Here is a 12,305-nt window from a genome sequence, read left to right on the forward strand (position 1 = left end):
TTCCCTCGTCCATCTCAATTGCTGGAAGCAGTAACAAACGGCGCGTCCGCTCCGCAGCGCCCTGACAGCCACCCCAGCCGGCGGCTACCGGGCCTCGCTGGAGTCAATTGCAAAACCGCGTTCAGCGCTTTGAGGACCTGAAGCATCTTGGGAAATGCAGTTCCCTATCGGAAAGAATGGAGTAGCTGCGAATTTGTAACAACAACAGAAGATAATAACTTGGTGCTTCGCAGGTTACGAAATCTCATTTGATTTGCACACTGTTTTTTAAAAGTTAGATAAAGAAATTATGCTGTGAAAGCGACTAGAAATCCCCCCTCCCCTTCCTGTGTGCGAGAAATGGAAGGAGAGGAAGGAAGGAGGGAGGGGGGAAGGAAAAGAAGAAGGGAGGGGGGGAGAAGATGGAAGGAGAAAAGATGGATGGAAGGAGAAAGAATGGAAGGAGAAGGAGGAAGATGGAAGAAGAAAGGAAGAAAAAGAAGAAGGGAGGGAGAAAAGAGGGAAGGAGGTAGGAAGAAAAGGGGAAGAGAGGGAAAGAGCAGAAAGACAAAAAGTATGAAGTTGATAGGCAAGAGGAAGGAGGAAGGAAGGAAAAAAGAAAAAGAGGGAGAGAGGAAAGAAGAAAAGATGGAACTAGAAAGGAAAGAAGGGAGGGAGGGAGAAAAGGGGAAGACAGGGAAAGAGCAGAAAGACAGAGAAGGTGAAGGTAGATAGGCAGAAGGAAGGAAGAAGGAAGAAATAGGAAAGGAGGGAAGAAGGAAGGAACAGAAGTGAAGAGGAAGAGAGAAATGGAAAGAGCAGAAAGACAGAGAAGGTAGATAGGCAAAAGAAATGAAGCTGAAAGAATGGAAGGAGGAAGGAAGAGAAAAAAGGAGGAAGGGAGTGAGTGAGGAAAGAAGAGAGGATGGAAGGAGAAAGGAAGGAACAGAGGGAAAGAGCAGAAGACAGATAATGTGAAGGTAAATAAGCAAGAGGAATGAAGGAAGAAGTGAGGAGTCTCGAGGAGGGGGAAAACATTTAGTGACCAAAGTTACAATGGCATTGAAAAAAGTGACTGAAGACCATTTTTCACACTTAGCGACCGTTGCGACCATTTTTCACACTTAGCGACCGTTGCAGCATCCTCATGGTCATGTGATCAAAATTTTGTTTGGCAACAGATTCGTATTTATGCTGGTTTCAGTGTCCTCGGGTGACCTTTTGACAAAAAATAAAATTTTTAATCAAGCCCCCACCCCCACCCCTGGTCAATGGTGTCCATCTTTACCAATCTGAAAATCTGGTCACCTTACTCTAAGGGCTGTTTTAATTCAATCTTTAGAAAACTGTTTCGTTTGAGAAAAGAGTTACACTTCAATTCTATTTGTTTCTTCAGGTAACAAATTTCAATCTAATTGTTAAATCCTCGTCATTTATTTATTTTTATTCAGAGAACATCTATATGTCCAAACCATTTTGCAGGATTGCTTTTTATTATTATTATGCATGCATTTTCTTTGCTCTAAGTTGCATAAGTTCCAGCAATTTAGCTGCATTGTTCTTTCCTTTTAATATTAAATGATACTCTTTTTTAATGGTGGAAAGTCCATTTTTAGCAAACATTTACAATTGTGTTGCAAAAAATTACATAGATTACTGTAATTTGCATTACATTCAGGCATATGCTTCTTGGAATATTAAATACCCACTTTTATTATGATTTATCAGCCCTTGTTTTTAATATTGCTATTTTTATTTTTCCTAAATTAACTTTTCCTTGGTCAGATTTATGCTTCATTTATACACACATCTTTGTTGTGGATATATTGACAGGATACCATATTTTTCAGAGCATAAGATGCACTTTTCCCCCACAAAAAGAGGCTGAAAAATTGGGTGCATCTTATAGAGGTGAAACTCGAAAAATTAGAATATCATGCAAAAGTTCATTATTTCAGTAATGCAACTTAAAAGGTGAAACTAATATATGAGATTGACTCATTACATGCAAAGTAAAATTGTTCAAGCTGTGATTTGTCATTATTGTGATGATTATTGCTTAGAGCTCATGAAAAGCCCAAATCCACAATCTCAGAAAATTGGAATATTACATGCAATCTATAAAACAAGGATTGTGCATAGAACAATATCAGACCTCTGAAAAGTATAAGCATGCATATGTACTCAGTACTTGGCTTGGGCCCCTTTTGCAGCAATTACTGCCTCAATGCAGCGTGGCATGGAAGCTATCAGCCTGTGGCATTGCTGATGTATTATGGAAGACCAGGATGCTTCAATAGCGGCCTTCAGCTTTTCTGCATTGTTCAGTCTCATGTCTCTCATCTTTCTTTTGGCAATGCTCCATAGGTTCTCTATGGGGTTCAGGTCAGGCGAGTTTGCTGGCCAATCAAGCACTGTAATCCCACGGCCATTGAACCAAGTTTTGGTGCTTTTGGCACTGTGGGCAGATGCCAAGTCCTGCTGGAAAAAGAGGTCAGCATCCCCATAAAGCTCGTCTACAGAAGGAAGCATGAAGTGCTACAAAATCTCCAGTTAGATGGCTGCGCTAACCTTGGACTTAATGAAGCACAGTGGACCAACACCAGCAGATGACATGGCTCCCCAAAATAAACATAGACTGTGGAAACTTTACACTGGACTTCAAGCATCTTGCAGTGTGTGCCTCTCCATTCTTCCTCTATATTCTGGGTCCTTTGTTTCCAAAAGAGATGCAAAAGTTGCTCATATCAGAAAATAGGACTTTGGACCATGGAGCAACAGACCCGGTCTGTTTTTCTTTAGCCAGGTAAGATGCTTCTGACGTTGTTTGTTGTTCAGGAGCGGCTTGACAAGAGCACTACGACATTTGAAGCCCATGTCCAGGATCCGTCTGTGGCTCTTGATGCACTGACTCCAGCCTCAGTCCACTCCTTGTGAAAGTCCCCAACACTTTTGAATGGCCTTTTCCTGACAATCCTCTCCAGGCTGCAATCATCCCTGCTGCTTGTGCACCTTTTTCTTCCACACTTTTCCCTTCCACATAACTTTCCATAAATGTGCTTTGATACAGCACTTTGGGAACATCCAACCTCTTTTGCAATTACTTTTTGAGGCTTTCCCTCCTTATGAGGGTGTCAATGATGGTTTTCTGCACAACTGTCAGGTCAGCAGTCTTTCCCATGATTGTGATTCCTACTGAACCAAACTGAAAAACCATTTAAAGGCTCGGGAACCCTTTGCAGGTGTTATGGCTTAATTAGCTGATTAGAGTGAGACACTTTGAGCCTAGAATATTTCACCTTTTCACAATATTTTAATTTTCTGAGATTGTGGATTTGGGGTTTTTATGAGCTGTAAGCCATAATCATCACAATTATGACAAATCACAGCTTGAACTATCTTGCTTTGCCTGTAATGAGTCTATCTAATATATTAGTTTCACCTTTTAAGTTGCATTACTGAAATAATGAACTTTTGCATGATATTCTAATTTTTCAAGTTTCACCTGTACTCCGAATGTAGCTTTTTGGAAGCTTTTTTTCAGCCCTAAAGAGGCGCTAACGAGTGATCTTCCATGCTTTGCCTGCTTTTCTCATTGTTCCTCCCTGCTACAATCAAGTGTGTTTAGAAGCTTTTTTTAGCCCTAAGAGGTGCTAGCAAATGAAGCGATCTTTCAGGCTTCCCCTGGGTTTCTCATTGCTTCTCTCTCTGACAATCAGCTGTGCTTTAGATGCTATCTTTTATCCCCCAACCAGGGGATAAAAAGCGTGCAAGCGTTTGCTCAAAACCAGCAAACCTATGTGCTGAAGCTGACCAGACTAAGGATGCTAGCCAGATGAATATCTGGTAGGCAGATTTTTTCCCCTATTTTCCTCTCCCCAAACTGAGGTGTATCTTACACTCCGGTGCATTTTATACTCTGAAAAATACAGTACATCCCTTTCCACAAAAATCCGTTTTTCTTTTCAAATTCAGAATTTATTCCATTTCAAATATGCACTTATTTACTAATATAAACACTATTTCTTTGAACTTTATTATTTTAAAATCGCTCTGCAGTCCTTAATTTTTATTTTTATCTATTTGCTCATTATCTTTCTCTATTGTATCGGTTTTAACTTTCTAAAGTCTGCACAGTCTTTTAATACATTTCTTTCTATTATGGTAATTATAGACCTGATTTCTCTTTTTTAATTTATGTATTTTGCATATCTGTATAGCTACCCATCTAACAAAAATCAATTCACAACACCATCGGCAAGTGAGGATTGAAATTGAGTACTAATCTATTTAAATAATTTCACCTACTTGGTGGATCTGCCATTAACTAGCCAGTTTGATGGATTATCAGAGCATCTGGAAAAAACAAATCAATTTTTTTGTTGGAAAAAAAAAGATGTTGTTTTGGTGACATTTGGGTCTCAGAGCTGAGAAGAAGGTGCTTTGTTCCAATCAGAATATGAACATATTTGAAAGGAAATGTTATTACTTATGATGTTAATAGTGGTTTTCTTTATGACTGATTGGATTGCAAACTTAGTAGTAATTAATTGTGAAAAGTGGAAAGTTGTGGTCTTCTTTGGACAAGTTCCTAAGAATTTATTTTCATTACATTTGAGCAAGCCTCCACATATCATTAACTAACTCCTTCACTTCAAAGTTGTTTTCCTTATTAGAAGTGTCTAGTCCTAATTAAAAAAAATAATGGGATTATAAATTGTTGGTGCATAAAATGTTGCACGAAAAGTTAACAAATTCAGCCATTTTTTCCATTAGTAAAAGCAAAATTGGTTCCCTGTCTTCTTTTTTAGAACCAGAATTATAATGTATATTCATCATAATATATTAATTTCATGTCTTAGGCTACTAAGAATCATGCTATCCTTCTCCATTCAAAAACTAGCCTACTTCCAGCCAAATCAAATTTGGCTACTAAAAGGTTTAAATTTGGGCTTAGGATGAGATTTACGTCAAATATCAAACTGTGCAAACTTCATTTTCTGATGTAAAAGTTTGAGAAATCATGCAAAGATCTGTGCTACCAAATTCTCAGTGTTGGTTTTTCATTAGAATTCATTCCCCCCTTTAAATTAGATGGAGTGCAAGGTCCAGTCATGTAACTTGATCTCTCTATGACATATAATAGAATTTCTCAGTGTCTTTTTAATGTTTTTTAATGAGTGTCTTGACATGATTAAGAATGCAGCAGATATCTTCAGTTCTTCCTAATCTGTAATCTGTAACCTTCCAACTACCTTCCAATTTATTCACTTTCTTCAGTAACCCCAATCCTATAAGGGCACAAGAACTGATAAAAGCTGAAGAAAATTAGGGTGATTTCCCCCCCCTGAAGCAATAGGATAGCAATTTGCTACTCAGTAGCAATGGTGGCTTTGCTTGCACAGCTGCTCCACTCCAAGTTATCCCAAAAGTTTGGTTGGTATCAATAACTAAATTCTAAGTTTACAATTCTTTTTAGGAAGATTTTTCTTACCCTTTTGTTATGTTTTTCCCCTTCGTCCTTTCTCTCAAATCATAGTGCAGATGTAATTTTTGACTTCATGTACTATTTTAACTATTATCATTGCTATCGTCTTTTTAATACACGTTTAATATTGTTATGACTGCTGTTAAACAATTAAAACAATAGTCTCTTCTTTTGCATTAATGCAACAATTAAAAAACCCCTGAAATATGTACATGTTAGGGCTACATACTTTTGGGAAAGGTTTGTAAACAAGGTTTCTAGATCTTGAACTTGCAGAGACATGTATCTTTTTACTGTTCACTAAAATGCATATGACTTTTTTTCCCCATATTCCTTTTATCCCAGAAAAATAGCACTGCTGCTTGAATAATTGCTTGAACGTGATGGTTCCTTAAAACAGTAACATCTTTTTCCAGATTTTTACAGAAGTTGCCGAGTTTGCATTTGTGTATGATCCCATTCACTTCTTCCAAATAATTATGAAACATTTTTGAAGTATGCTTAGGTTCATGAAAAATCAAGTGATATAACAACAGTAGCCACACGGAAATTATAATGCATGTATATTGTTAGTCTTCCCAAGCAGACCAGACAGGAAACATGATCAGATGGCTAACAGTACTTTATTGTAAAGTTATCTTAACAGAATCTTGCAAATCTCCCAGGGTCTCTTTTAAACCTGAGAAGTTAGGGAGAGTCCCTTCTGAATCTCTTTTTTTGTCCATTACGTAGCTGGAAGTGATGCCCTCTCTAATTTGACCATTCCCTAAGCAGTATCTTACCTACACACCCCAATCTCCCAAGCTCTTTCTGATTTAAAACATATCAGTTATATGGTTGATAAACAGAAAGTAGGACCTCATTCAATACAAACTATCATGGAAATAAATGAAGAAATGTGATTAAGAATAGAAGATCAGGAATTATAAGTTATCTAGACTTAGTCCAGCAAGGAGGAGCTAGAGTTCAATGGAAATACATTGTTCACCATATATTTTTTTTCTTTCTTAAATTGTACTTTAGATTCTCTTTGTTAAATATTTATACCCTGTATTGGTTCTGGGAAGTCGGGGGGAGGGGGAAGGTTGGGAGGTTTGGGGTGGGAGGGTGGGGGGTGGGAACTAAACATTTGTAAAAGTTTTTTTTTTTCAAAAATATTGAATAAAAAAAGAATAGAAGCTAAATGTCAGAGTTTATCACCATAATATTTTTATGCATTCCCTTTTTGTATGTTTAAAATCAAAATTATATCTGTGTCCTCCTATAAAATAAAGATTGTTCTGTAATATTTTTTAAATAATAACTGTTTAAATACTTCGCATTGAGTATGAATAAGACATTGAAACATTCAGGTTTATATTTTGCCTTATGGAATTTGATCATCATTATTTTTTTTAAAGAATCTCCAATTTGTTCTTTTTATCTCTTCCAGTAAGAAGCCATGCATGTGAACTAGACCAGCATGGAAGGGCAGGTAGATGTTCACACATCTGTTTGCTCAGCAGCAGCTATAAAAGCAGGACTTGTCGCTGCCGGATGGGCTTTGTCTTGGGAAGTGATGGCAGATCATGCAAAAGTATGTTTTCTGATATCAAACACTTTACCAGAAAGAATTTGTGTTTGGAGTAGAATTCTTTATATTAAATAAAATAATTAATAATACCAGTTGCATGAGCTAAAAGTTAGCTAGTGGAATGTGTTCAGCAGTATGTTCTTACCATATTAAAGCAATACAATCAAGATCAAGTGTGGTACTAATACCACTCTCTAAAGCCTTAGTAAGATCACACCTAGAATACTGCACTCAGTTTTTGTCACCACACTATAAAAAAAAAGATGTTGAGACTCTAGAAAGAGTGCAGAGAAGAGCAACCAAGGTGATTAGGGAACTGGAGGCTAAAACATACGATGAACAGTTGCAGGAACTGGACATGGCTAGTCTAGTGAAGAGAAGGACCAGGAGTGTCATGATAGCAATGTTCTAATGTTTGAGGGGCTGCTACAGAGAGATGGGGATCAAGCTATTTTCCAAAGCACCTGAAGGCCAGACAAGGAATAATGGATGGAAATTGAACAAGGAGAGATTCAACCTGGAAATAAGGAGAAATTTTCTGATACTAACAATCAATCAATGGAATAGCTTGCCTTAAGAAGTTGTGGGAGCTTCATCACTGGAAGCTTTCAAGAAGAGACTGGACTGCCATCTGTCAGAAATAGTGTAGGGTCTCCTGCTCGGATGGGTTGAACTAGATGACCTAAAGAGTCCTTCCAACTCTGTTAATCTGTATGTATGAATGGACTGGACCTTGTAGCAGCAGAAACATATTTCATTATTTCTTGTTATTCTTGTCTCCTACAGGATAGTATGTTTGTTGAGTCCTATCATAAGTTTGCATTTTGTATCCTGATAACCTGTGTGAACCTATGCAAAAACTACCATAATTCAAGTTATATAGCCAAAATTTTACTTACAATTTTTAACTGAATCCATAGATTTAAAAAAAAGTTTTAAATACTAGTTGCTCTGGGTGCTTGTATTTTCAATATCGATTGCAAGTTGCAATATGTTTATGAAGACAGTAATTGAATATATAAGTATTTATTTATATATATTCAGGTAAAAAACTATAGTCTATTACTTTGTGATATTCTGCTTCAGTTTTTGAATTTAAAAATAAAAATTAAATTGTGTCTTTACATTATTATTACATGTTAATAGCAAACAATAGATCCATTTAATGCAACATTATACAAATCCAGTTTGCACTAACAATAGTCTTATGTTCTTTTGGACTTTTGAAATATTGATATAAAAAGCAGTAATCAATTAGATGTAACAGAAATAACTGTTTTAATTAAATTTAACAAATTTAATTGGCTTAATTGACCAATCATTCTTAGCTTAGATGCCTTCAGAATATGTAAGATCTTAATTATAAACAAAAAGTTTTAGCATTAAATAAAGCAGCTTTCATTTTTAGTCTAAATAAATTATGAAATATTTGTGATTTAAGTTTTAAATACTCTTTTATGTAGGACTAAAGAATGAATTGTTCCTGTTTTATGGGAAAGGACGTCCAGGCATCATTCAAGGAATGGATCTAAATACCAAAATAGCTGATGAACATATGATCCCTATAGAAAATTTGGTCAATCCTCGAGCTTTGGATTATCATGCTGAAACCAATTACATATACTTTGCAGACACTACTAGTTTCTTGATAGGACGTCAGAAAGTTGATGGCTCTGGCCGTGAAACAATCCTGAAGGATGGTAAGTAATACATGGAAAGATTTCAATAGAATATTGGAAACTGAAATTTTCACTCAAGCATTTTCAAGAATAGGCATTAAGTTAAGTTTGCTTATTTATTTTAAAACTCTGAAAGTTTAAGATTTCGCTTTCATAACTGCAGAATCATTGTTGTCCAGAATGTTTTGATTATATATTACTGGATGGCTGGGATTTAAAATAGTCTGCATTTTTAACATACACTACCAATGGAGATAATTTCAGGATATTCTTAGGAGAAATGATATCTTGGTACTAACCAAAGCAAAGTCAATCAATTATTTAAACATCTTCACCAATTTCAGAAGAAATTTCAAAGTCTACATGATACCATCAAGTTTTCTTCCTTCTTTCCCAGCTGTGAAAGAAAAGCCAGAGGCCAGCAATTCTAAGGGCAGGGATATAAGTTATACCAACAACCAGCATCTGCTCAGGTTCAGTGCATGAAGCACAGGACAAAAAAGCTTTTAGAACCTGACAAGGACAGGAGGAAGCAGAAATGCTATGAGTTTAGGGGAGAACTAGCACTTTCAAACAGTTAACTGTGCCATTTTAGTTTAAGATTTAATTTAGCCTTGCTGTGTCAGGTTTCTGCCATTTTCAAGACAATTGATCCCGTCTATAGTTGAATTTGGACATTCATAGCTTAGCCTGAGAAGAGGAAGTGCAGTACTAATATTATTTCTCAATATTTCTGTTTTATTACACCTTTCATTGTATTTATCATAAAATAATTTCTCAATTGTGCCAAATAAATATTACAAAACTATCATAAAACAAGGAAAATCAATATTTAATGGAAATTGGAATACTTCTGATTCAACAGTGAGTAGTATCAGATTTAATATCCCTACTGTTGTTTCCCCGAAAATAAGACAGTCTTATACTTTTTTTTCCCCTACAAGAGAGGCACCAGGTCTTTATTTATTTTAGAATCACTGCAGCCAGGCCGCTCAGGGCCTGACACCTGTTGTGCTTCTGCCTGACTTCTTCTGTGCAGAAGCTTGCGGCAGGAGGCCATGTGATGTCTCACGCCAGTGCTGCCATTTGTGGCAGGATGCCTCATGCTGCATTTTGATGGTGCTGCCACTTGTGGCAGTGTACTATGTGGCTTGTCAGGCTGGTGCCAGTGCTTGCATCCTGAAGCCACATGGCATGTTGTGCCAGTGCCACTACTCATGGCAGGTGGCCATGTGATGTGGTGTGCCATTGCAAATGCAAGCGGCATGCACATGGCATCCTGCAACAAGTGATGGCACTGGCATGAGGTGCCATGAGGCCTCCTGTTGCAAGCAGCAGCACCGGCACAATGCACCATGCAGCATCCTGCCACAAGTGGCAGCACCGGCACAATGTGTCACATGACGTCCAACTGCAAGCGGCTGCAGAACAAGTTGGGCAACAGATGTCAGGGCATTTGTCCTTGGGGAGAAACACCCAGACAGAAACTGAGCAAGATGGTATATGCGGTACAATGCAGTGGACCATGTGCAGATCTGTACATTGGGAAAATGAAACACTTCATAAATGCATGGCACAACATAGGAGAACAAACACATCAGGACTAGATTCAGCAGTCCTTCTGCATGTAAAAGACACAGGCCACTCTTTTGAAGGCAACAATGTCCATATTTTGGACAGAGGATCACTGGTTTGAAATAGGGGTGAAAGAGTTCATCTACTATATGTCAAAATTGAACATCCCTCTCTCAACAGAGAGGGAGGGATACAACATTGTCTATCTCCAATCTACAACACAGTCCTTTCAACAGTTCCAAGAAGGCTCTACACCAATTTACACTACTCAGGTGACCATGAGGACACAGAATAAACCTCCAGGTGGCGTTAAAAAATTTCTAAAAGAATGCAAATGACCAGCTGTCTACAAGGAGTATAAATCCTTCCATTCCCCACCAACCATTCAGAGCTGAAGAAGCTTCTTGGATGAGAAGCAAAATGTCTTCAAAGAAAAAACAAAGTCCAATTGCCTCTTGGAAAAAGGCACCTTTGGGAAAAGCAAAATAGTTCAAGCCATGATTTGTCATTATTGTGATGATTATTGCTTAGAGCTCATGAAAAGCCCAAATCCACAATCTCAGAAAATTGGAATATTACATGCAATATATAAAACAAGGATTGTGCATAGAACAATATCGGACCTCTGAAAAGTATAAGCATGCATATGTACTCAGTACTTGGCTTGGGCCCCTTTTGCAGCAATTACTGTCTCAATGCAGCGTGGCATGGAAGCTATCAGCCTGTGGCATTGCTGAAATGCTATGGAAGACCAGGATGCTTCAATAGCGGCCTTCAGCTCTTCTGCATTGTTCGGTCTCATGTCTCTCATCTTTCTCTTGGCAATGCCCCATAGATTCTCTATGGGGTTCAGGTCAGGCGAGTTTGCTGGCAAATCAAGCACAGTAATCCCACGGTCATTGAACCAGGTTTTAGTGCTTTTGGCACTGTGGGCAGATGCCAAGTCCTGCTGGAAAATGAAGTCAGCATCCCCATAAAGCTCGTCTGCGGAAGGAAGCATGAAGTGCTCCAAAATCTCCTGGTAGATGGCTGCGCTGACCCTGGACTTAATGAAGCACAGTGGACCAACACCAGCAGATGACATGGCTCCCCAAAATAAACATAGACTGTGGAAACTTTACACTGGACTTCAAGCATCTTGCAGTGTGTGTTTCTCCATTCTTCCTCTATATTCTGGGTCCTTTGTTTCCAAATGAGCTGCAAAAGTAGCTCTCATCAGAAAAGAGGACTTTGGACCACAGAGCAACAGACCAGGTCTGTTTTTCTTTAGCCCAGGTAAGATGCTTCTGACGTTGTTTGTTGTTCAGGAGCGGCTTGACAAGAGGAATATGACATTTGAAGAACATGTCCAGGATCCGTCTGTGTGTGGTGGCTCTTGATGCACTGACTCCAGCCTCAGTCCACTCCTTGTGAAAGTCCCCAACACTTTTGAATGGCCTTTTCCTGACAATCCTCTCCAGGCTGCAATCATCCCTGCTGCTTGTGCACCTTTTTCTTCCACACTTTTCCCTTCCACATAACTTTCCATAAATGTGCTTTGATACAGCACTTTGGGAACATCCAACCTCTTTTGCAATTACTTTTTGAGGCTTTCCCTCCTTATGAGGGTGTCAATGATGGTTTTCTGCACAACTGTCAGGTCAGCAGTCTTTCCCATGATTGTGATTCCTATTGAACCAAACCATTTAAAGGCTCAGGAACCCTTTGCAGGTGTTACGGCTTAATTAGCTGATTAGAGTGGGACACCTTGAGCCTAGAATATTGCACCTTTTCACAATATTCTAATTTTCTGAGATTGTGGATTTGGGGTTTTCATGAGCTGTAAGCCATAATTATCACAATTATGACAAATCACAGCTTGAACTATCTTGCTTTGCATGTAATGAGTCTATCTCATTAGTTTCACATTTTAAGTTGCATTACTGAAATAAATGAACTTTTGCACGATATTCTAATTTTTTGAGTTTCACCTGTACTTTACCAAATACTTAGGGACAAGAATAACTGTTGC

At 38.1% G+C, this 12,305-nt stretch overlaps 1 protein-coding gene across 1 annotated transcript in view; it reads left to right on the plus strand.

The window, feature by feature from the left end:
* The window catches only part of LRP1B (LDL receptor related protein 1B), a 939,689-nt gene that overhangs the window by 643,700 nt on the left and 283,684 nt on the right, over positions 1–12,305 (plus strand). The window contains exons 10-11 of the mRNA XM_087710921.1: positions 6,900–7,043; positions 8,504–8,740. Of these exons, the coding sequence (XP_087567047.1) occupies positions 6,900–7,043; positions 8,504–8,740 (381 nt within the window). The remainder of the gene's footprint in view (positions 1–6,899; positions 7,044–8,503; positions 8,741–12,305) is intronic.

This window comes from Thamnophis sirtalis, unplaced genomic scaffold (genome assembly GCF_051295495.1).
Source record: "Thamnophis sirtalis isolate CommonGarterSnake01/CBP01778 unplaced genomic scaffold, rThaSir2_p1.2 scaffold_1, whole genome shotgun sequence".
Classification (NCBI taxonomy): Eukaryota; Metazoa; Chordata; class Lepidosauria; order Squamata; family Natricidae; genus Thamnophis; species Thamnophis sirtalis.